This window comes from Equus asinus, chromosome 15 (genome assembly GCF_041296235.1).
Source record: "Equus asinus isolate D_3611 breed Donkey chromosome 15, EquAss-T2T_v2, whole genome shotgun sequence".
Classification (NCBI taxonomy): domain Eukaryota; kingdom Metazoa; phylum Chordata; class Mammalia; order Perissodactyla; family Equidae; genus Equus; species Equus asinus.
The window spans coordinates 37426881-37451886 of NC_091804.1; the positions used below are offsets into that span (position 1 = coordinate 37426881).

Here is a 25006-nt window from a genome sequence, read left to right on the forward strand (position 1 = left end):
TTTTGTGTTTTCTTCTCTATTTTTCTTTAAGTTACTTTTTGTCTGTTCGAGTTACTTTCATGTTGGAAGCTTTCATCAACAAATATCTAGTGATCCTCGACTATCTTTGTATATTTAAGAACACTGTATGAAAAAGCAGGGTCAGTCTTCACCGACAGTGATGGGGCGGGGGAGAGTGGGGATGGCCTTTTTATTTCAGGAGTTCCCAGATTGCAACAATGTAGAGTCGTGTCCCCTCACCCCCCTCAATACAGTTTTTTTAGAGAAGAGTCCTCTGCTTTTTGCCTGGGCATTTTTTTATTACCTGGTTGCAATTTTGGAGCTTGGATGGGGAGGCAAGTTGATGATCCCATAGTATTAAGATATAAAATTATATAAAATTTTATCAGAAATTATGAATATAGTAAGATTTCCCTTTTTCAGCCGCTGCCCTCTTCCTGCCCTCTGCTGTGCTCGGTGTCCCTGAACCGAGGCCCTCAGGAATAGGTAGAAGGTACAGCCTCTTGGCTCTGTGGAGTGGGGGGGCAGGCTGAGGGCAGGGAGGTAGTTGCCCCCCTCTGCTGTACTCAGACTCTTACCAGTGCCGTGTGAGCACTCTGCTGGATCCCTGCCGGCCCCGGTAGAGTCTCTCATTGCTCAGTTCTTGTGTTTCCCTCTGCAGGCAAACAGGTCTCAGTTTCTCTGCTCTGTAGAGTTGGTTACTGCTCTCTTCACTTTCTGTCTTCCAGATACCTTTTGAAATATTCAATCTTGTTGCCTTCCTTATTCTCATTGTTTTGTGGATAACTGCTACTTTTAATTCTTTGCTGTTATTTTGGTAGGGTTAGCAAGAGAAAGAAGGTAAACACGCACAGTCAGTCTGCCATGTTTAACTTAAGGTGTGATTTACTTTCTACAAAGGTATCTTATTGCTGTCTGGAGAAGAGCATTGGTGTGATGGGACAAAGTAGAGGCACAGTTGCCAGTTACTGCAAGAGTCCAAGAAGTGCCTTGGGAGGGTCATGGCCATGGAATGGAAAGAAGGGAAGGATACACGATATGTCACGGAAGAAAAACTGACCCGGCTTGGTGGACCATGTGTGCACATGTGTGCACACGCACACTTGGAAAGGGAGAACGTGGAGAATGCAGGTTGCTAGCTTTTAGTTCTGGGAGAATGGTGTTGCCACGTATTGCCTTTGGGGAAGATTGGAGGAGAATCAGGGTTTTCTGGGGGAGGGGCTATTATGGATCATGACTTCCTTTTTCTGCACGTTAATTTTGAGATGCCTGAGACATCCTGGTAAAGATGTTAAGATATTTGCATAAGCAAAACTAGAATTCAGAGACAGTTGAACTGGAGACAGAAATCTGGCAGTTGTCACTAGTGGATGAGAACACCACCAAGTAGAAATTGAGCGAGAGAAAAGAAGGCGGCCTAGGACTGAATCCTGATGACTCTTAACACTCCTCCAAGGAGAGGTCAGCAAGGTGGGAGAACATCAAGAGTGGTGTCACAGTCACAACAGGCTGAAGTGTGCTTTAAGGCGAGGCTTGGCCAGGACGTTGACTGCACACTTGGGCATTCTGTGCCGGGGATAAGACGATAAAGGTGGACGCAGTGCGTGACACGCCCTTCTTGTCTTATCATGGCAGGCTCTTCCTTCCTTCAGAATGTTTATTTTTACTCCTTTTTCTGTCACTGCTGGACATTATTTTGTCCACATTCTTAGCATGTGGAGAAGTGATGACTGGCACGTGGCAGGCACTTAATAAATACCTGTTGAATGAATGTGGTGTCCATCCATGCCGCTCCTCCCCGCCCCCGACATGTGCAGTAGTAATGGATGGCCAGCTTTAGGCTTTGTTTCAACTGGTGAATACACTCCAGGGAATATGACTTTTCTTGATTTACCTGTCTCTACCAAAATCACCTCTTGCCTCCTTCAAAAACATTCTTCTACAGATTACATGAAAATTCGTTGATCACAGTGATTTTAATTGATGTATTTTATAACTTGGCTTGAGAGGTCCATGTTGGTACAGAAATCTGGTCTGGAGCAAATACTGTTTCTCCAGGTACTTAATACATTGTAGATATTTGGTTCAGAAAATATTTGAGTGTCTGTGTGTGACCTTGTGCTAGGCAGTAGGACACAGCTGTGAAAAGATGGGGCATGGTCTGTGTTCTCATGGAACTCCAGACAATAAACTTGATTTTGCCTTTGAAATCCTGCAGCATCACTGTTCATGTATATTGACTTTGTTTTTCACTTTTAGAGCTGTTACTTTCCCAGATGTACTTCACTGTTCATTTACGTGTTTGGTTTTTAAGGGACAAGCTTTGGAGCCCAAACAGGATGCTTTTCAAGGTCAAGAAGCGGCAGTGATGATGGATCAGAAGGCAGCATTATATGGGCAGACGTACCCGGCACAGGGGCCTCCAATGCAAGGGGGCTTTAATCTTCAGGGACAGTCACCATCTTTTAACTCTATGATGAATCAGATGAACCAGCAGGGCAGTTTTCCTCTCCAAGGAATGCACCCAAGGGCCAACATCATGAGACCCCGGACGAACACCCCCAAGCAACTTAGAATGCAGCTGCAGCAGAGGCTGCAGGGCCAGCAGGTAACCAGCCGCATGCTTTGCCTTGGCCCGAAGTGGCTTTCCCTTGGCTTCCTCCTCTTTAGTTTATTTTCAGACTGTTCTTCAGAGCTTTTGCCACTGGCTTCATATTCCTTGTCAACTGAAGAAATTCCTTTTGTTTTCACTTCTGTGTAACATTTTGTTTGTACTGGTGGGTCCTTGTTAGGGAGTGGTCCTGTTAGAATTGGATACCTTTCTATAAGGATATTCTGTTGTACAGGTTAAAAAGTAAAGGTCAGAGAGGCTTGCTCTTGGGACAGAGGAGAAAAGTGTTTCTTGCTGACTTTGTAGTCTTAGAGGTAGATAAATTCTATTTTTTAGAAAGTCCTTAATAACCAAATACTTAAACCTTATTGATTTGAGCATTCTATTTATGGAACCTCTGCTTTCTAGATGCTTTATTAAACTTGAACTCTCTTAATGTTCTAAGACAAGACTTCTCTTTTTTTCATTGTTTCCTTAATCCCCAACACATCTTCTAAAGTATAATTATTTATATTGTGTCTTGGGTGTGCTGAGTTATTAAATGTGGCAGAATTGAACCATATAAGTGGACGAGTGAGTGAGTTTAGAATCCAGCAAGCCAGAGACTCTTCTGGTGTGTTAATATTCCTAATAGTCAGCTTAGGTACTCAGGAAAGCTGTGTCAATGCGTTCATGGTATCATTTTACTTTTTACCATTTGTTTCCACTAAAAGTTACCTAGGAAAAGGTAACAGAATAGGTTTTTCAAGTTTATTCAGTGTTACTCTGATCAAGTTAAAGCTATTTCCCTAATGGCCTCAATAATCCCAGAGAAAATCGGACTTTATAAATCCTTTGATTTCCTCCAATCCTTTGAAGATATTCTTTAAGCTGCAAAATTGCACTTAGTTTTCCTCCTGATGCCAAATAGAAAAGTGTCATATGCTAGCCAAGGACTGTTGGGCATGAACTGTTTGGAAATGGGAAAGTGTATCTGTTCAGCTTCGATGTGATTTAAGCAGGTTGACGGGTTTGGAGATTTCCTCATGACCTTATTGGCTGGTGCTGAGGATTTGGAAAGCTGTTTTGGGCTCATTAACATGCTCCACTTGCATCCTAACCAATTTGTCTCTTCCCAGTTCTTGAATCAGAGCCGTCAGGCACTTGAAATGAAAATGGAAAACCCCCCTGCTGGCGGTGCTGCAGTGATGAGGCCTCTGATGCAGCCGCAGGTGAACTCCCAGGTGAGAAGAGCAAGTCTCCACGCTCCCTGCCGAGTGCTCAGCACAGGGCCTGGCTCGTGGTGCTTCTCAGTAAACGACTGGTAAACAAAGAAAGGAATTCCATGTTTCTTGTGTAAGAAACCATCCCATGGTCCTACCACACTTCCTCTTCCCTTCTTCCCTTTTGTTGGTAACTAGGCAGAATCTGAGGAGGAGACATCCTTTTATTAAAACCACTGATTCATGTTTTTTAAATTAATTCCCTTTGTGATCATTTGCTGTGTTGTGAAAACAGCTTTCACTTACTTTTTAGAAGTTTAAAATAATAAATCTGTAAACATTTCTCTGTTCTTGGATTATGAAACCACATGCTCACTGGGTAAAATTTGAAATTATAAGAAGTATGAAGAGGAAAATAAATAATACATAATCCTACTCTCAGTGATAACCTCTGAGATAACTTGTTTTCCAAGGTGGGAGGGATGACATTCAAGTTCTCTCTACCTCCAGCCCAAGGTGAAGATGTGTTAAGATATTTTCTTAATGTGCACGAGACAGATGACTACACGAAAATCCTTTACTGTGGTTGGAAATATTGTTCATAATTATTGTTAAAAAAGGTATCACTGAAATGCCCAGTTTTCACAGTTTTAAGCCTACTTCGAAGTACCGATACCTGCATTTTCTTGATAGTCAGATATCTTGCATAAGCTAAGCTAGGCTGCCCTCCAAAAAGATGATAGAAGTTTGCTTTTTGGAGATGACCTCTCCCAGCTGGTAGAGTTCAAATCAGCTTCCTTGTTCAGTGCTTTGATCAGGTCACCTCCTTGAGCTCCAGAAACTTCTCGTTACCCTCCACCTCCTCTTGCGGAAGGTTTTAAGAGACTGCAAGACCTTCTGGGGTAGATTTCTGCTTATCTGAGTATAACTCCGTCTTTTTTTTTTTTTGGTTTCCTTCTTGTTTCAATCCCCCCTTCCCCCCTCCACCCCCTGCTCTTTTTCTTCTTGTAGTTTTATTTCATAGTTTCTGAAAAGTTTGTCCTCAAATTCTACCCCTAAATGTTTTGTCGCTTTGAGGAATGTTTCTAACTATGCTGAAGCTTGACAACTTGTCTGCTTTCATTTCCTAGCCCTAAATTACTTTCAGGTCCCTGGTCTGCATCTCTTCACCCGGCCCTCAAATAGCCAGAAAGCCATTACCATAATGAGAATTGTTCATTTTTCCTTTTTTATAAAGAAAGTTTTGGGTGATTTTTCTCTCTGATACCTAATGTATTGTGGGGTGCTGTATGTATGAAATTGGCTGGTTCTTGCTATATCTGCATAATTGCGTTCTTTCTTGGGTGTTAGCAGGGTTTTCTCAACGCCCAGATGGTCACGCAGCGCAGCAGGGAGCTCCTGAGTCATCACTTCCGACAGCAGAGGGTGGCCCTGATGATGCAGCAGCAGCAGCAAACCCAGGCCTTCAGCCCGCCCCCCAACGTGACTGCTTCCCCCAGCATGGACGGGGTCCTGGCAGGGCCTGTGATGCCACAGGCTCCCCCCCAGCAGTTTCCATATCCACCCAATTATGGTAAACTTCACAGTGGAAATGTGTTCCCCAAAGTAACATTACTAAGGACGCAGGCCTCACTAGCTCTGTTGCATGTCGAAAGCAAAAACACTGTTTACTCCCTCTTGTTATTTCACAAGAAAAATGAAATTAATTAAAAGTGTCTCCTGCAGTGTGCAGGTTAATTGTAATTGAGGTAGATGTGCCGTCATAGTTGAATATTTTTTTCAGGTCATGTCTTTTCAGCTCCCCACATCTTAATTTGAGAGAAGGACTCACAGGCTCCCCGCCTCCACCACATATGTCCCAGCAGAATTCGACAGTCCCTGAGTGCTTGGTCACGTCAGTGGGAGGAATGCACTGTGCAGGCTTTTGAGTTCTTTTTCTTGGTGACTAGGACATACTATTAATTACGGTAGTGCATGTCCCTCTTCAGGTCCGCCTTTGAGAGGTTCAGGAACGGGGTCGGGGTGGAGGTGGAGGTATCTTGGGGAGATTATATTTTAGGATGTGTCCCTGTCAGCCAGGGACAGTAGCTCTTCTGCCCTCAAAAGAGGGAGTGATGTGAGTAGGGTGACATGGAGTCCCTTTTATACAGGAAGCTCATTGAAGCGACCACTGTTAAGCGATCTAGACAGTGTGCTTTTCTGTAGGAAGCTTGTTCCTCTAGTCGTCATGTTGGCGAGAAGCACGAATAACTGGCAGGCAGCATCTTGTAGCACTTTATATCTCATACACATCACCTTGCCCTGCTTTTAAAAAAGAACAGAAAATCACTTTCAGAAAGCTGATATTCTAAGGAGTTAGCATTTGAGCATTGTGATTTTTTTCTTTTTCTTCTTCTTATTTCTTTTTTAAAGGGATGGGACAACAATCAGATCCAGCCTTTGGTCGAGTGTCTAGTCCTCCCAATGCAATGATATCATCAAGAATGGGTGCCTCCCAGAATCCCATGATGCAGCACCCTCAGACTGCACCCATGTATCAGTCCTCAGAAATGAAGGGCTGGCCATCAGGAAACCTGGCCAGGAACAGGTAAAGAGCAGGGACTTTCAAAGTCATTCACATTCTAGTGCCAGAAGTTCAGAAAGTTACTCTCTGCATTTGTCAGTCAAGCCTGTTTGGATGGAGAGATCAAAAAGTCTGGGGTTCATATTAGAAAATGTTATTTGGCTCCTGCATTTTGAGAATCCTTCCTACCGTGCACGTATCCGTGAGGTATTGAGTGCAGACAGCTGTGAAAGTAGACGGCGGGCTGTCAGGGGGTTTTCTCTGTCAGGTTGTTCTCTGCTTAAGTACAGTGTCATTTGACCAAATTGTGATCATCTCTGTGTGCATGTCCTGTGTTACTAAAATGACCTAGGAGGTAATTTCACACTTTCTTTACAGCTCCTTTTCTCAGCAGCAGTTTGCCCACCAGGGGAATCCTGCAGCGTATAGTATGGTGCACATGAATGGCAGCAGTGGTCCCATGGGACAAATGAACATGAACTCCATGCCTATGTCGGGCATGCCCATGGGCCCAGATCAGGTACAGGGGTCTATTCTTTACCTTTCTCAAAAAGTTATTCCTGTTCCCTGGAGAGAACCAAAGCCTCAACTGTTAATCTAAAAGGTCTCAGGTAGATTTTTAACTTGAATGTGTAACGTAAAGGAATAGTCATTGAAAAAACTTTTGGTTTGAAGGCGTAGGGCCATTAGATACTTTTGGTAATCTGGGATCTAAGGAATCTGACTCAGCTGGCTAGAGCTATGTTGTAAGCCATCAGTATAGACACAAGGGGTCTTTTTTGTTGTGCTGAGTGTATGTTTTACTCATGTTTCTTCTGGTTGCTAACAGAAATACTGCTGACATCTCTACACCAAGACCTCTAAGGAAATCACTGTACAAATGACACTGCACTAGGATTATCAGGGGTAAAGGATCATTGTTCTAGGCACCCAGCTTTGAAGAAAGGACCAGCTTTGATCTCCATCAAGGGTATTCCAAGTGACGTCATTTGAGCAGGACTGGATTTTAAGCTGAAGCGTGATATCTACCTGTTTTTTTTCCCTTCTTCTCTGTATCATGGTGTTCAAAACAGAAATATTTTTGGCATTCTCCCTGTTAGGGATGTGATTCTGGAGGTATGGAGTGTTACTGATCACAATACTCCTATGTCACTTCCCTCTTCCTGACTATCCAAAGTCTTTCAAATAAATGTAGGTGGGCCAGAGAACATTGGAGAAATCAGCAGCAATTACAATGCCTGGTTTCTCTAGTTGCAGCATTGGATGAAGAACATTGCCCCAGCTTTCACATGTTTTTTGTCACTACCAAGTAGTTCTGTACGTTAACCCTCTGCCCCGTGGAGCTGGCATTTCCGAGTTCTCGTTCTTTAATGCTAGTGTTGAGTTGCTCCAGCCCTGTTCTCGGTTGTCCTAGGCCTTTTCCTAACTAGAATTGTCATCTGCTCCTAATGTCCTATAATACTTCACCTCCAGGAATCGTCCTTGATGTCAAACGGCTTTGCAGAAGGGAAAATGAGATGACAGTATTTAACTGCAGCAGTAGCAATTTTTTACATGCTAATGTGCAGCTGAGTGCACTTTATTTAAAAAGTAATGGATAAATGCAATATTCTTGAGGTCTTGCGGAATGGTGAACTACATTCCTGGTTTTTGTCTAATCTGTTGGACAAGAACTATGATTTTTGTTGTAGTTGTTGTTGAAAGTACTGATGTCACCCTTTGCCTATATGGTAGAGCAATAATGCTTTTTGAAAATAAACTGCAGAAAACCCAAGGCCAGGTACTGCATTCTGAATCAGAATTTCGCAGTGTTTCTGTGAATAGATTTTTCTTTTGTAAATATGACCTTTAAGATATTATGTAAAATATGTATATACCTTTTTTGTAGGTCACAACAACTCATTTTTACAGAGTTTGTGAAGCTAAATATTTAACATTGTTGATTTCAGTAAGCTCAGCGCGGTGAGGTTGCAAACAGAAGAGACACCTCCTGAATTATGTGGCCTGGGGGAGGGGACAGCAGTCCTCAGCTCCTCCCCCGCCTTAGATGCCTGCTCTTTTCAACCTCTTAATCGAAATACTTTTTAGAGAGATCATTTGTCTAGATGTAGGCATTTAAAAAATTTTTTTTAAATTCCTTTACCAGAACTAAGCACTTTGTTGATTTTAGGGGAAAGAATAGATATGAGGAAATAAAGTTTTTGAAAAAAGATATCAAGAATTTAAGATCAAGCAATTTGATTAAAAAAGAATCTTGGATTTTAAGCAGTCCATAAATTAATCGCTATTCATGGTATTGTTTTAAATTGAATTCGTCGTCTTTTCATGCATTTTAGGAGTGCTCTGAGGTTTTGGTTGCTAGGACCTGAAGCCCACATTGAGATCTCGGGAGGAGAACCCTTGATGTGTGGTTTCTGGTGTCTGCTCTGCTGTGTCGTCATTCTACTAATGTGATGTGTTCGCCGTCCCTGAGAATTAGGATGGTGCCATGACTATTTCTTAGGCGCTCAGTCTCCAGAGCAGCCAGTGTCTGGGATTCAGAGCTGCAGTCTGACTGAGCGCCTCGGTGCTCCCTCCCTCTTCTGCCCCCACCCCGTTCTGCCATTGCCACTCCCTGACACTTGTTCTAGTCAGTGGGATTAGGGAAAAAAAAATCAAGTTTAATTCCCTTTATCTGGTTTACTTTATTAAGTTCAAACAGTTGAATGAAAATGGGTTTTTTGGAATATTTGTGTATTTCAAATGTGTGTGCTAGCCTTGGTGTCATTTCCTAGCAATAACTGAGAGCCAGTTTTAATTTCACGCATTTAGCCAGTCTTTCTAGGTGTCTCTCAAGGTAAGATAATTTAACTTCTTTGACTTTCCTATGAATAAGTGAAACCTGTATTTCCAGAGCCACCACTAGAGCAGATTTGAGGTTGACCCCCCCCCCCCCCTCCTGCGCCAGTGTGGTTAAAAATAGGTGTAAGATTGTAAATCCATCAGCTTCCAGCATGGTGGCCTGTGCTTTTCAGGGGACATCTCCTCCTGTCTGGGACAGAGGCGCAGGTGACAAGTCTCTGTCTGTGGACACAGCTGTGTCAGCATGCCTGAACCGCTCTGGTTTAGGTCACGTGTGTGTGGGGAGACAGAACGGTGCTCTTGCCTTTCTTGAGTTTTAAAAATAAAAAAAATAAAGTTTTGTGATTCTTTCCCTCAGTCCTAACTCCAGGCTAACTGGAAGGCAGCACCTCCTTTTTATATGGGAAAAAAATGAAGTTTATTATAAGTTTTTATATTTTCTACTTGGTCATTTTATTGGTGCAAACTTAAGATTTTGATTTTCTTTTAATAGATGCAGCCTTTGAGACAATTTGTTGTTTTTACCTTTATTGTCGCTTTATCTTTTTTGGATAATTCTCTTTGTACTCCTGCTGCCTACCTCTCCTCACCACCGCCACCCCACCACCACTTTTTTAAACCTTAGTATCTTTTGGGTGAACAACATAAGTAATCTTCTCATTTGCTTTTAGAATGTGAGATATTTCCAGACCTACTTTTTTGCTGAATCCAAAGATATATAAATATATATATTTTATAGAAATCAAAGTGATATAAAGGAGATACATGTTTCTTCCTTTAAAAAGCAATTAGAAGCTGTGGTTAATGTTCATATTATGATGCCACTTTCCGAATCGTGTGTCCTGAGGGAAAGGTGTACATATTAATCAACAGGACTGCTTAGGGATCGCTATTTACTATCGAGGGGCGAGTTGGGGGTGTACCGGGGTAGGTGCTACAGAACATAATTGGCTTTCTGTCCTAGAAGTTCTTTGATCCAGAGACACATGCAGCTGGAAAGCAGAGACAGAATGGACTGCCAGTTACCCACATGCCTGTCCAGGTCCTTTTTTATTTGCAGAAGCCATGAGTTTTGTTCACAAGTCAGAAATTGATAGGGGTAAAACTCTAGGATAGATGAAATTCCCCCTGCTGCAGAGGAGCAGGAGCTGTGGCCAGCTCCGGGGCACACCGTGTCGGAACGAGCAGGGTGTTCTCTTCTTTCCTTCTCTCTCCAATATGTGGAATTCTGAAGAAGATGGAAGTGTCATTCTGAGAGCAATATTTAAATTCTCAGGAAGTGACTTATAGTATTGAGAATGAATTCAGTTTCAATCAAGTTTACATTAAATGTTGCTTTTAAAAAATATAAATCATTCTTTACACTGCATAGAATCCAACTACATGGGATAACTTATGCGATGGTTGGGTGGTAAGCTTTGAGTGCTTTGCTCATCATTTTGGATGTCATTGTAAATAAAGGTTTCTATTTAAAATTGAAGTCTAAGAGAGCTTGCTTTTTCTCTGTCTTTAAAAAAATATTTGATTAAGGGTTAAAGAGAACGTTATGGAATCCTATTTCAAATAACGATAGTTTCTGTGAGGTTAAAAGAAATCTTGAAAAGCATGGAGCTGTTCTTATAAAAGGTGAGTGCTTAGGGATTGTCTCCATCATGTGTTAAATGAGAAATGGGTAGGGCTAGGTGATGGCCGAGGTTCCTCCTGCTTCTCCATCCTAGCGTTCTGACAGCTGCCTTTACCACGCTAGACTACTTGGTACACAAAGAAGGACCGGCTAAAGTGAACTGCTCTGCAGTTGATTATTACTTTGGGAAAGTGAGGCCCTAAGGCTGGTGTAATGTGAGACTTACCTGTGGGGTCCCTGAAGTGTGGTAAATTTTAGGTATTGATTTATAACCATCTGTTCCCCTTCAAAAATCCCTCTAAACCCAAGGCGTCTCCTCCCGCAAAGGTGTTGACTGGTAGTATCTCGAATGCTTTTTTTAAGAAAACCAAACACACCAAAAAACTCCCAAGAATGGCTTTTTACAAAATGTCAAAGGTTACCTCATACCAACTGCTGGTCATTGGCTGGGGTTTTGGACACTGTATGACAATACTTAGACTACAAAATTTCTTTACAAATACAATTGCGTTAAAACTTGGGATGTACATCAACTTCAGTACTTTAAAAAACATCAGTTCTGGGACAAACAACAAAGGAATACTGGGAGAAAGGGTATCTGGTCAGGAACAGAAATGTCCACAACTGCAAGGAGTTTTCTTTCGCACTGGCCACAGAGCGTTTATTGACACCACCACTCTTGAAAATTGGGTTTTCTTATTAGTCAGATTCCCCTAAAAGTTCACACGCTGGTTACATGGAAACAGTCAGTCACATATGTACAGTGAAGGCAGTTTCTTCAGAGGCAGCCAGGGCTATAGGGCTGGATAAACGTCACTTCTTTTGTGCTATTGACTCATTGTCGAACTCGGAGCACCATTTCCAGCATCTGCAAGTAAGTTGCCTCTGTCCTGCTTAGTTCCTTCTTTGTGATGAACCAAAAGAATAAGAGGATTTAAAACAGAGTTGTTCTTCCCCTGTGATTTAAAAAAAATTCCAGTGACTTTCACCCTTGGGGGAAATTTCCAAGAAAATCTCTCTTTCTGTTCTTTTTCCCTCATGAGCCTCTCAGAGGGGGTTAGTGGCTACTGTTTGATGGGAAAATGCATTTTGTGCAGCTGGTGAGGTATAATCCAAAGCAAAAGCAGGGGCAAAAGTGGGCATCCTGAAGTATCACGACTCTGACGGGTCTCTTCTGGAATCTGCCATGTTGACCAAAGGCTGGTTCTGCGTTTCTCAGGCCTCTTGGCCTTGAAATCATACATGGTTTCTCGTTGTCTGTACAGGCAGATGATGCCTCTGTTTTTGGAGGTCCGTCTTGCACTGCTTAACCTTCCCAGCCTTCCCACAGTTGGCCCCTGTAGAACAAAGCAGACTCCTCTTAGTGTCTGGTTATCATGCTGCTTATGGATTTCTCAATCACTCCTGCAGCTCAGTAGGCTTTGCTTCAAGGATGTGGCTGCTGAGAAGGAGTATTTCTAGCTCCCTCAGAAAGGGCCTGCTGCCACCTACTCGTCTAGCTTTTCAGTTGCTGGCTTACACACTCAGCAGCTGGCAAAGATGCATTTAAGGATCTGGATAGAGTAGTGGCTAAGGAGAACGTGAGATGTCCAGATTATGTGCTTTAATTCTGGGAGCACTAGAGAAAGGCTTCGCTGGCCCGTTACTGTTGTCCTGTTAAAGCCACATACATTATATACATGGAAAGACAGAAGGGAGTAGACCAGAGGTTGCTAATGGCAGCTCACTAAGTGGCTTTGCTTGCCTGCCTGGTAACTTAATGTCAGATTAGTTTCAGTGTTAACAAAAAATTGTCACGCACACCTGCGTTTTAGGATTTTTCCCCATGAATTAAAGGATTCACAGTGCATCCCATTCATGCTGTTCCCTTTAGACTAGAGGTGACCTTTCCAGGTTGCCACAGTCGTCTTAGCTCCCTGCCCACCTCTGTTGGCACTAGAGAGTGAGTTTAGTTAGCATGGACACTGGAAACCACTTAATGAGGCCCCCCGCTGCTAACATTATGGACCAGGCAGCACTTCCGCAGCCACAGCCTTCAAGATGGTTGGCAAGTAGAATATTTAAATGCTTCTCAACCTCTGAGGAGTACCTTGAGTTTACCAAGCACAGATTATTATATAGAGAACAACAGTGCATTAGACAAGGAATTAATCTAAAACGTGAAATGTATCCCAGTACGTTATTTTCAGGAAGAACTTAGTTACTGCTTCCCCTCTCATTATGGGAACAAATGAGACTGATAACAAATGGCATGCACACAGAGTAGCCTTGGCAAAGCAGAGCACGTCAGACCAGATCTGTCTTTGTAAACTGGCTCAACTCAACTCACAGTGATTTGGAAGAAGGTCTCTTCATTTCTGGCCACTTTCGACGGTGAAACTGCCTAAGTTGTCAGGTGTCAAAAGGAGAACGAGTGTTAACCATCACCAAGAGAGAAAGGCACCCCCAAAGAACTCTACAAAGAAGCCCCCTTGGGTGACGCCTATCACTGGTGGGTGGTCCAGGCCCCTGGCCGGGCAGAAAGCGGGCAGTGTCTAACCGAACCTGTGCTCACAGAGGCTAGACGAGAGGATGGGCCAAGACACGGGGTCGTGCTCACGCTTTAAAAACAAAACTGAATACCTGTATTGTTCATAGCTTCCTCCATCTTTAAGTCCTAAATGAGAGAGAAATGAACAGAACACACATAATTTAGGGTAAAAATGGCACAAGCAATGACCAACTTTATAATTGCCTCTTTTTCTGTTTTTAAACACCTGAGGCTTTTTGTCACAAACCCATGGTGTCGATAGTGTTCCCTAGGCAGACGGAGTGGAGTGAATTGTGAGGTGGGCTCCCAGGTAGCCTTGGAGATCACCTACGCGCTAGTGTCACCATGTCAGTTTGAGGACCCTGAGGCATTCATTCAACACTGACCTCGGTCATAGGGAAGAGGCAGACATGGGCCTGGGCACCTATGCTGCAGAGGACAGACAGCCAAAGGCCCTGAGGGGTGGGGCGGGGGGAGGGCCCACGTCTTGGCTCCTGGCAAGTTTCTTAGAGGATATGGCAGTTTGACCAAGTGAGTAGGCTATGTACTCAGCCGACCCGGTCACTTTACTCATCCGTGAACCGAGGACAAGCAGATTCGCCTCGAAGGGTTATGCTAAGGATCATCAGTTAATGCACATAAAACCCTCAGCACAGTGACTGGTACAGTGACTAGTAAGTGATGGCACTTAGGACCATAAAAATAGCACTCGGTTGGTGGATGTTGGGAAGCGGGTATTTCAGCCACTAGTGAGAATTCACCAATGCCTGGTGATTCCAGGTTCCCTCCTGGGACTAGACCTGACCTCCCAAATCCTTCCTGTGGGAACCCTGCTCTCCAGTCCCCGCGTGGGGGTGCCTACTCACCCAGGTCCATGTTTCGAGTCCGGGGGTTGCACTGCTTGTAACCCTTGCAACTCCTCAGCTCCATGAGCTGTACGTGTAGCTGATTGAGGACGTCCCTGTCCAGTGTATTCACGGCGTTCATCAGCTAGTTGGAAAAGGCAGGTTATCACCAAGGTGATAAGACCGGGGGCCTTAGTTCAGGCTGGCCGGGCGTCACAGGAGCTGTGGGATGCTGACCTCCCCTTCTGCGAGAGCTAGAGTTTGGAACACTCAGGCCTGCCTCTTCCCTCTAGCCCCACCAGGCGCTCTCCTCATGAGAAGGAAAGCTCAGGAGAATAAGAACCACACCATGTACCTAACACTGGACTCCTGGGGCCACAGGACAGGAGGTTTCCACGCTTGGAAAGAAGCCCTTCCAAGCCTGTGTTTTTAGGCAGCCTCCATCCGCGGCCTCTCAGTGCCTTTTGGCTGGAAAGCGGCCATTTGGTGAAGGGATGGGTAGGTGATGCGGGTGCTTGCCCAGTCTGGGAGCTACCGGTGACCCACTGGCCTACGCGCTCTGCTGCCTCCTTTTGTAAAATCTGGGGATGACCTACCTAAGGAGAAAGACTGGCAGCCTATATGGTAATGAAAACAAAACAAGACAATGGAGTTGCTGGCCTTCAAAAATGAGATTTCATGCGAAAAACTGATTTCAGGCTTTTCTTGAAACATTGAAGACTGGACGATACCAAGCCTGCACTCCTGAGCAGCTCTAGTGCCGAAGCACAGTACACTCACGTCCCGCTCGCCAGAGGCTCTGTGGCTCCTTTTGTCTTACATGTTCTGGGCCACTTCGGTCACGTATGTGTTCATATGATTTAATACACGGAAGCATGCAGTGAGTGCCTGAACGTTAGCTACTGTCCCGTTATCTGCGTGGTTCCGGTGGGCCCCGGCGTGTGCAGGCCTGACCCTAAGGACCCCTGAAGCTCTGGGGGTCTAGGAGCCTGCACACCTTCCCACAAAGCCTGCTTTGACCTTGAGGTGCCTGAGTTAGGGGAGAAGCTGTCCACGGCCTAGATTACGCATGCAGGAAGATGGAGGCAGAGAAGCTCTGCTTGCACCTCGAGTTCCCAAGTTCTCGGTAGCTTCAGAACTCACTTCTACTGTCTTAAGGACTCAGTGGGACTTGGAAAATAAACCGCCTCCCCAGGAGGGCTAACTGGCCGCACCCTGTACCGTACGCCCCCATTTCTCCAGCCGTGTTGTCTGTACCTGGTACGGGTCTGTGTTGAGATCAAAGTACTCCAGGAAGCCGGTTGCAAATTCACAGAAGAGGAAATTGTGGGTCTCGTTGATTGTCCTCATGCACCAGTACGTGTTGTTGTTGGCGCTGGTGCATGCACAGAAGGGCCCCACTGCCGAGGGAAGAGAGAGCATGCCTGGAGTGTGCCCGCAGGAAGAAACTCAGTTCGCCCAAACGAGTGCCCACCTGGGATGACCCCCTTCAGTTCCTGCCCCTGATGTTGTCAGGGAACCGGTTCCTGAAAGACTGGCAGGACCTGGCAAGGAGGTATGAGCTGGGGGCAAAGTGGGTCACTGTGAGCCCCTGAGAGGCCCCTCCTGGCCCCCCGCCCCGGGCCTGCCCCAGGCTCGCTCACGTGTCCAGAGAGGTGCCGTCTGCCAGTGCTGGTTGTCGTGGGTGAAGCATGTGAGGCCCGGCATGCTGCACGTGTCGTTGTTCTGCAGCCGTTTGAGCAGCTTGCGAAGTTTCTTCTTGCGTTTCTGCTCCCTCAACAGCCACACCTTGTCCTTCTCCTGCAGACCCTTCCTAGGGGCACAGAGGGCCACACCCCTCACACCTCCCTCAGGCCCCCACCCTGCAGCCTCCTGGGGATCCATGGCCCTGAACTTCTGCTCTTCCTGCCCAGGGGGCTGAGGGCATGGACATAGAGGGTCCCAAAGGGGAGGACCTTTGCCCAAGTCCCAGTGCTGGCCTCAGGCAGGCTGGGACCAGACCCAGTCTCCTGTCTCCTGTGGTTGACTTCAGCCCCTGGGCCGCACAGAGGCGAGAGAAGCAGGAGGCTGCGGACTCCTGCTCACACCCCTGCCCTGGGGCCTGTGTCTTGCCCTACTTGGTGGGGTAGCAGTAACCCCGTCCAGCCTTGGGGGGGTGCCGGGAGCCCGCTTGGTGTTGATCTGGGGGTCAGGCCTTCAAGGAGGCCAACTGCCCAGGGAAAGACCAGGACTCCTTTGTCCTCCTTGTCTCTTGTGGCTTACGGGAGGGCAGCCTCCTCCCAGGGCCGATGCTGCCCTTACCTGAAAGGATGAGGACTGGAGCCCTTGTGCTGGAGGCGGCCTTTGTGCTGGCTGTGGTAGCTGTAAGAGACCCCCGCCCCGGCCTCAGGCATGCCACTGGGCAACTCGTGGGTGGGTGCAGACTGCAGCTTCCTGGGGGCCCATCCCTCCTTCTGGGGCAGTGCTCACAGGGTGCTGTCGCCTGGGCCGGCCTGGCTGGCTGCTCTGTACAAGCATGAGCTGGGGCCCCTGGCTGAAGGCCTCAGGCCAGACTGAGAATGTCAGGGAGATGGAAGATCGCCCACCCTGGAAGCCAGGCTCCACGGGGCCTCCGCCTCAGCATCTCCGGGTTGGTTGTCCCCAGACCCTCACCCACCTTGTGCCTGGTCAGGGCCAGCCCTGGCAGAAGCCACATTGTGCAAGCCCTTCCTGGCAAGCCAGCAGGGACCCCACAGCTGCGTTGTCCGGGACAGTAGCCATGGGCCATCTGTGGCTGTTTCCATTTAAATTAAAAGTACAGATCCAGTTCCTCAGTTACATTGGCCCCATTTCCGTGCTCCCCAGCCACACGTGGTGGCGCCCACACTGGACAGCACGGCCACGTCCACCTGCATCAGCACAGCAGTTGTAGAGGATGGGGCTGCTCTGGAGTTCAGACCCGGGGCCAGGGTCCCCTGAGCTGATCCCTGGGCCTCGGGCCACAGTCCTGAGAGGGCAGTCAGTAGACGCACTTCCCCCGCTGGGAACAGCCCCACGTGTGCAGAGCCTGCTGCTGCCAGGGCGGGGATCTGGGCGTGTGGCCGGCCCCCCCTGCGGGCCGGGGCTGGGTGCCCAGAGCTGACAAGGGGGGTGGGAACTGTTAGTGATATATTTTTACCCTGAGGGAGGGGACAGGGATATAAAGATAATGAAAGGAATCATGGATGCTGTGTCCCAGGGTTAGTCCTGCAGGAGCCCCAGGGGCCTTCCTGGGGTCCCTTTGCTGCCCGCTCACCTGATTTTGTGACAGTCACATTCTTCTGGCCGCTTTTTCTTCAGGTGACCTCGGACTTCCCTCAGGTTCTTAATTTTGTTCTGCAGGGTTTCGATCTGAGGGAGGGAGCAGGAGAGGAGGCCATGAAACCCTGGGGGGCGCTGGGTGCGACAGCTGGGCAGTGGTATCCCTGGCCCTGCCCTGTCTGTGCTCAGCAGCAAGCCTGCGTCCCCGGGCCCAGGGCTGCTCCCACACCTGTGGGGGCCCCGGGGCTCCAGGGCCATCTGCTGACATAACCAGGCTCCAGCGAAGGGACTGGGAGGCCTTCTCTGGCCCTGTCCTGCCCGAGAACCAGCTGAGCCCACTGAGGACTTCAGTGTCACCCCCCAGGCTCGTTGAGAGGACCAGATGTGGTGTGAACATCCCGTAAATCAGAAAGGGTAGGACGTGACTGCGCCGTCCTTCCTCCGCAGCCCGCTGTGCGGAAGCTTCTGAATGATGCTAGGATGGATGCTCCCGTCCCCGGGGTCAGGACTGTGTGGGCCTCTCTCCCCTGGGCCTGGCCTCACTGCCCTCCCAGGGTGGCTGGGGGCCCACCGAGCTCGTGGTGGTGAGAAACTGCCCCAGCCCAGACTCCGTCACCTCGTGGTCGATGTGCAGCTTGTGGTCCTTCCAGGCCTGCAGGGACTTGTACAGGTCCAGGTCACACTGGACTGTGTCGTTCTCCAGGATGTAGCATCTGCGTGGGAGAAGGGATCATGTGTGGCCCTGACGGGATGAGGGGGGCCTGAGAGGGGTGGGTGGCCCTGCCGAGGCCAAGCCTGCCCCCTTTACCCCTGACCCCCACCTGGACTCTCACCGATGTGTGACTTTAATGGGGTTGGGGGCTGAGGAGTCTGGAAGGCCCCCAGTGCCACTGAAGTCCCCGCCGTCTTTGTCATCTTGGTCCTCAGGAGCCCCTGGCCAGTGCCGTTTGGTAAGGTTGCGGGGCTGGGACGTGTCATCCAGGCCTATGTGGTGCACCTTGCCGTCCACCTCGATGGCCACAGAGCGGACGGAGCGGTTGCGGGCATAGCTGGCCTTGTACTCTGTGGGCGTCAGAGGGGTGGCTGGGTTAGGAGGGCTGGGAAGGCTGGCCCGGCTCCCTGGGCAGCAGAGTCTCCATCCGGACAAGGTCGTGCTCCCAAGCAAGAGGCTCAGTGTGGCCTGAGACTTGAGGGCTCATGAAACCTACCCCCCAGGAAGCAGGACCTGCACCCACTGGGAAGACCTCAAGGTGAATCAGCTGGGGACACTGAAGTCTTAGAGCTAAGAAGGAATTGGCCTGAGATAAGCTCAAGAGCTACGTGCGGATAAACCAACGCACATCTGTGTGGTGGAACATCCGCCACTGAGGAATGCAGCAATAACACACGCCGCCACGCAGATGACCGTCAGAAACACTGCAACACGGAAGAAGCCAGACGTGGGCCGGCCCCATGGCTGAGTGGTTAAGTTGGCACACTCTGCTTTGGCGGGCCAGGGGTTCGCCAGTTCAGATCCTGGGCGCAGACCTACACACCACTCATCAAGCCATGCTGTGTTGGCATCCCACATAGAAGAACTAGAATGATCTACAACTAGGATATACAACTATGTACTGGGGCTTTGGGGAGAAAGGAAAAAAAGCCAGACACAGAAGGTCACATATTGTCTGATTCTGTTTGTATGAAATTTCCGGAATAGGTAAAGACAGACAGAAAGCAAATCACTGGTTGCTGTGGGATGGGGAGAAGGTGATGGGTTTCCTTGTGGGCTGATGAAGCGTTTTAGGGCCACACAGAGGTGGTGGCTGCCCTACACTGTGAATGCTTTAAGTGCTTCTGAATTGTATACTTTAAAATGGTAAATTTTATGTTCTGTGAACTCCACCTCAATAAAAACAGGAAATCAAGTAAAGTAGATATAAAAACATTAAGTAAGGAGATTGAAGCAGTAATCAGAAACCTCCCAATAAACAAAAGTCCAGGACCAGATGGCTTCCCTGGTGAATTCTACCAAATATTTAAAGAAGAATTAATACCAATCCTTCTCAAACTCGTCCAAAAAACAGAATAGCAGGGAACACTTCTGAACTCATTTTTTGAGGCCAGGATTACTCTGATTCCAAACTAGGCAACAATGCCGCAAGAAAAGAAAATTACTAATATCCCTGATGAACATAGAATGCAAAAATCCTCACCAGAATATTAGCAAACTGAATTCAGCAGCACACCGAGAGGATCAGACGCCATGATCAAGTGGGATTTATTCCAGGGATGCACGGATGGTTCGCCATCCGCAAATCAGTCAACGTGATGGACCAAATGATGCGACTCACCAGTGTGATTAACAAAACGAAGGACAGAAACATTCTTCGGGACGTTCTTCTGGATGGAACCGGGAGAGGCTTGGGGAGGCCTCTCAGCTTCTCGGGGTGGATTTCCCCAGCAGGGAGCTGGATGCGCTCCACCGGGTGGGCAGCGAGAGAGATAGCCGAGAGATGCTTCGCCTGAGCTCTGAGTCAGCCATTGAGATCTGAGGGCTTGCAGGCTAAAGTCAGAGCCCAGACTACTCCCGTCTTCCATTTGTCAAAGGATATACTTGATCAGGTCGGCCCATAATAACCCCCTGGCCTAAAGGTACATCTTTTTTTTTTTTTTAAGATTTTATTTTTTTCCTTTTTCTCCCCAAAGCCCCCAGGTACATAGTTGCATATTCTTTGTTGTGGGTCCTTCTAGTTGTGGCATGTGGGACGCTGCCTCAGCGTGGTTTGATGAGCAGTGCCATGTCCGCGCCCAGGATTCGAACTGACGAAACACTGGGCCGCCTGCAGCGGAGTGCGCGAACTCAACCACTCGGCCACGGGGCCAGCCCCAAGGTACATCTTTTTTTAAAGGGCCTGGAGCCAACTGTGGCCTGGGTTTCTGCTGGGCCCTGAATGACCACCAGGTGGCGACCAAGGCTGGAGCACGGCCTAGGGGCTGGCGGTGGTGGCGCCCAAGAGGGGAGGAAGGGACTCCCTGTCCGACGCCTGGGCCCAGGGTTCCAGCATCCCCTCTTGCTGCCCCTGCTGTCCCGGCAGATGTTTGTATCTTTCCGTTCTCAGACTCCTTGTATTGCAGTCACACGGGCCAAGGGTCCGGGGGTCCAGGTCCAGGAGAGGCATCTTCTCTTCGGCCAAGCCTTGGGCCTTCTCTGGCCCTGGACAGCTTTCTCCTTGGCTTTTTCCTCCCTGACTTCAGTCTCCCTGAAGCCACAGTGCCCAGGCCCCTGATACATACAGTAATGAGCGGCTCTCCCTGGGGAGCAGGTCCTGCCTGCTCAAGAGGCCCAGGAAATAGCCCCCTGGGTTCTTTCTGCTTCTCTGTCTCACTCATGAGTCGGCTGCTCTGTATCTTTCCACCCTCAATCCCCCAGCCATAAGCCCAGGGGTCCCCAAACGATGGCCTTGAGGGCCTACGCCCCCTGTTTACAGAGTCCTCGGCTGTCTTCTCACTACAGTGACAGAATGGAGTCGTTGAGACAGGAGCGTTTAGCTCGCAAAGCCTCAGATCTTTACCCTGGCTCTTTACAGAGGAAGTCTGCCAGCCCCTGTGTAAACTTTTCCTGGGCTGAAGCCACGCCACTAGCTCTCCTTGTCACCCTAGTTGTCTTTATTTCAGGGCCCCGGGGGTGCCTCCCTGCTGCACGTCCCGGGAGGGGGCATTTCATGACCCAGTGGCCAGGAGCTTCGGCTCTGGAATCGGAGTCCTGGGGCAGGTCCCGAGCACACGTGTGACCACGGCAGCTGAGTTCCCTTCTGCGCGGCCGTGTGCCCATGGTGCCCGCCTTCCAGGGCTCTCTGGAGGGTGACATGGAACAGGACTGGTAGGTCTGTCAGCTCTTGGAAGCTGGCATCGAGCAGCTGCTCTGTGGTTCGGGACTGCAGCTGGGACATCCTCACCCAAGGTCACAACCCTGGCCCCTCTGCCTCCCCAGGCCGGTAAAGCCCGTGCGTGTGGCCTGTTCTCTGGGCCGGGACCCACAGGGCCTTTGTGCATCCTCTCCCCCCAACTTGGAACTCTCGTCCTCTGGGTGGTCTCAAGGTCTGTTCCTTCTCCACACTTGGCTCTCATTTAAATGTCACCTGACCGTCCATTCTAGAGCTGCCACCCTCTCCACCTGGTCACACCACCGTTTCATTTCCTCCACCCATTTTCCACTGAGGGAGGTGACCTTCCCACTTACACCTTGTCTCATCCACGAAGTCTGATCAGTGTCTCTCCCACTGAACTCTGTAATCTCAGCATCTGGCACATGGTGGGGCTTGTGGATTTGTTGGGAGAGTAAGTGAACAGACATTGGCCACCTGGACCCATTCCCAGAGTCCTCATCTCCTCATCGTGGTCCTGGGTCTCCTCTGATCTGGGCTGGCTGGCTCGGCCGGGCTTCCTCACAGCGCAGCCGGCATCCCAGTGGATCCCGGTGTCCGGCGTCTGAGCTGCACGAGGCTGGGGCTTCTCAGCCTCAAAGCTGGTGATGTTTTGGGGCCAAATAAATCTCCGTCATGGGAGGCTGTCCCTTGCAAGGCAGGATGTTCAGGAGCATCCTTAGCTTCTACCTACGGGATGCCAGCAGTATCCCCATCACACACTATTGTGACAGCCAGAAATGTCTCCACGTTGCCAAGTGTCCCTGGGGGTTGAGAACCCCTGCTCTAGGCTGGCTGCTCAGAAAGGAGGGACAGAGCGTCTTGTTGGCAGCACTTGCAGGAGGAAGAATGGAGGGCCAGGAGACAGGGCTCAGGTCCCCAAGTCGGCTGTGTGACCTGGTCTTTCCTGACCGTCGTAAGGAGGGACCCTCCGCCCCCGCCACTTGCTCCCAGGTTGCTGTGAGCTGCATATAAGACAGGGCTGTGATGTCACACTGTCCTCACCTGAGGGCTTGGGTTGAGCCGAGTCTCAGCTATTTAGGTGCGTTTTTCTTCTCAGCATTAACGGGGGGGAAAGAGGCTTGAGTTGCCAGTTCTTATATTATTTAAAGATTATCCACTGTGCCACGTGTCGATGCGAGATGTTCACCGTGGGAGTCAGTCGGAAACCAACCATTTTATTCACTGACCGAGATGAGCTCAGGAGTCAGCAGTCAGCTGGGGAGGAAGTGTAACGGGGCCGCCAAGTGGGAAGCGCTGTTTGCGGCAGGAGCGGGTGGCCATGGAGACCCATCCGCTCCGTCACAAAGGTGGGCTCAACAGACCAGAGAGGCCATGGAGGGGACCTCTGAGCCTGCCACTGGAACACCCACCGTCTGCTGAGGCTACAAGGAATATCATTCAGCCTGAAAAAGGAAGGGAATCCTGACCCAGGCTACAATGTGGATGAACCTCAGGGACATGATGCTGAGTGAAATGAGCCATCACAAGAGAACAAAGGCTGGGTGATCCACTTATCTGAGGTTCCTAGAACAGTCAGACCCACAGGTAGAAAGTAGGGGGTGGTGGCCAGTGGTGGGGGACTGGGGCTGGGGAGCTGCTGTTTAGTGGGCCCAGAGCTCCAGTTTTGCAAGACAAAGACTGATCTGGAGACGGACGGTGGGATGTCAGCACAACGATGTCAAGGTACTTGACACTACTGACCTGTATGCTTGAAAATGGCTGAGATGGCAAATTTTGTGTGTGTTTTACCACAGTTTAAAAAACAGCAGAACTAGAGTCTGTAATTAGGCATTGGCTGTCCTTGGGTTGGGGGGCCAGAGAAATGGGTGGCATGGGAAATGGCCCAGCTCTGGAGTGACACATCTAACTAGCTGACCGCATCTTGCCGAGCCCAGGCCTGGCCCCAGCAGCTCTCCGAGCACTTTGAAAGCACAGGTGCGTGCTCATTTGAATGCCAGGCAGGGAGCATTCCTCCCTGGGGAGCTGAGCCTCAGACGGAGCTGTGGCAGCCCTGGTGACAGCTGAGGCTTCCAGCCAGGCCTGGAGGATGTCCCCTGGGGACCGTCTCTGCTCGTCCTCCTCCAGCCTCTGCAGGAGTGAGGTGCGAAGACCAGGCAGCTTCCTCCGCTGGGACGGGGCCTTCTCCTCACTCGTCCAGTGTAGTCTGGTCTCGTTATTTGTGGGGACATTCTAGAAAGTCACCTCGCACACTGAATGAACTGGGCTGTTCTCCCAGCGGGAACACGAGGTTCCTGGGAGCCTCTGGTCACAACATGCTTGTCAACTGCTCAACACAGAACCTTGTTCTATGTGTGTTTCTGTTTAAAGACACCTTGTTTAATATATATCGTCGATTCATGAACACCGAACTCACGGCCAACAGCAGCGTAATTCGGGCCTGAATGAGGCCGATCTAGCCCATGGGTCTCCGCGAGGTGCACCCAGCCTGCCTGCGCTTAGAGACACCACACAGCACTTCAGCTCCACGCTTGGGGGCCACAGTAAATACTGAAATCACCGGAAAAGTACAGAAATGTGGAAAACATGACTCAACAGATGTAAGGGCTGAAACGAGAAGGCAGAGCATCGCTGTGGACCACAACTGGGAGTGTGCCGTTGGTGACTCCGAATTTCCTACTGCTCCCGCTCCCATGCCCCCTTTCAGTCACTGAGATGGCAGCTGGGGGAGCTTTGCAAACGCTCACCTGATCTTGCCTCCTCGGCTCCAAACCCTCCGGTGGCTCTTGTCTCTGAGTCAGGGCCCTACGATGCTCTGAGGCCCGGCGATCGGCCCGGCCCATCTCCCGCGCCCACCCCCTCATTTCTTTACTCCACTGCCCTCCGCAGTGCTCAGCACCCTAGCAAATTCTCTTCCGTCTCTATTACTGCTCTTCCCCGCTGGATGAGTGGATCAGGAGCGGGTGTCGCTGGGTCCCCAGCTCCCAGAATGCCACCTGGCTCTGGTGGTCAGTGTCTGTGGAATTGTTTGAATGAATGAATGGGGCGTGGTCCCCCCTCCTGTCCTGTTCCGCCCAGGCCACCCCACTTACTCTTCTTGAAGAACTTCTTCCGGCGTCCGGCCAGGCCGAGCTTGTAGTCCCCGCGGTGGCAGGAGCAGGCCTCGCCGCCCTGCCCGTAGTACTTGGGCACCAGGTTGGACAGGGCTCCGCCCCCAAGCCGCACGGGGCCCTTGCACTTGTGTAGCTTCAGCTTCCCGGTGGCGTCCTCCACACACTGCCACTTCTGCAAGACACAGGCGGGCCTCAGGCTCCCGGGCCTCGGGCAGGCCTCTCGGCCACTGCCTGGCCTCCCCTCCACCTGGCGACCTCCTCTCCCTGACCTGGAGGGGGGATACAGCTCCCGGGAGCTCCGCTCCTGGAACTGTCTGCTCTGTGATAGACCGAGACGCATCTACTGGGGGAGGAGAACAGAAATGGTGCCAAGGGAGTCACCCACAGCTGAGCGTGAGCGCCAGTGAGGGTGGCCCGTAAGAGGAGCCCCAGGGCTGGACAGAATGGTCACACGCAGGAAGGGCCTTCGTGGAAGGCACAGCATGCACAAAGATGTGGTGACAGTGCTGGGAGGGTAGGGGGCCAGGACTGC

General features: G+C 49.4%; 2 protein-coding genes across 14 annotated transcripts in view; one reads left to right on the plus strand and one right to left on the minus strand.

Annotated features, from left to right (window-relative positions):
- The window catches only part of NCOA3 (nuclear receptor coactivator 3), a 124072-nt gene extending 113375 nt beyond the window's left edge, over positions 1–10697 (plus strand). For 6 of the 10 annotated variants that reach the window (XM_070486064.1, XM_014866973.3, XM_070486068.1 and 3 more), the window contains 6 exons: positions 2315–2608; positions 3730–3834; positions 5164–5386; positions 6226–6400; positions 6755–6896; positions 7206–10697. In XM_070486064.1, coding sequence (XP_070342165.1) covers positions 2315–2608; positions 3730–3834; positions 5164–5386; positions 6226–6400; positions 6755–6896; positions 7206–7217 — 951 coding nt within the window. In that variant the 3' untranslated portion in view covers positions 7218–10697. The remainder of the gene's footprint in view (positions 1–2314; positions 2609–3729; positions 3835–5163; positions 5387–6225; positions 6401–6754; positions 6897–7205) is intronic. The other 4 variants (XM_014866972.3, XM_014866974.3, XM_070486069.1 and 1 more) reach the window with 1 other exon arrangement.
- Positions 10698–11475: 778 nt separating this feature from the next.
- SULF2 (sulfatase 2) overlaps positions 11476–25006 on the minus strand; it is a 120658-nt gene continuing 107127 nt past the window's right edge. For all 4 annotated transcript variants that reach the window (XM_070486073.1, XM_044748279.2, XM_044748278.2 and 1 more), the window contains exons 11-21: positions 24454–24646; positions 18329–18557; positions 18112–18208; positions 17491–17585; positions 16518–16577; positions 15860–16029; positions 15474–15616; positions 14238–14361; positions 13464–13497; positions 13171–13224; positions 11476–12178 (exon numbers count right to left, since the gene is read on the minus strand). In XM_070486073.1, coding sequence (XP_070342174.1) covers positions 12148–12178; positions 13171–13224; positions 13464–13497; positions 14238–14361; positions 15474–15616; positions 15860–16029; positions 16518–16577; positions 17491–17585; positions 18112–18208; positions 18329–18557; positions 24454–24646 — 1230 coding nt within the window. In that variant the 3' untranslated portion in view covers positions 11476–12147. The remainder of the gene's footprint in view (positions 12179–13170; positions 13225–13463; positions 13498–14237; positions 14362–15473; positions 15617–15859; positions 16030–16517; positions 16578–17490; positions 17586–18111; positions 18209–18328; positions 18558–24453; positions 24647–25006) is intronic.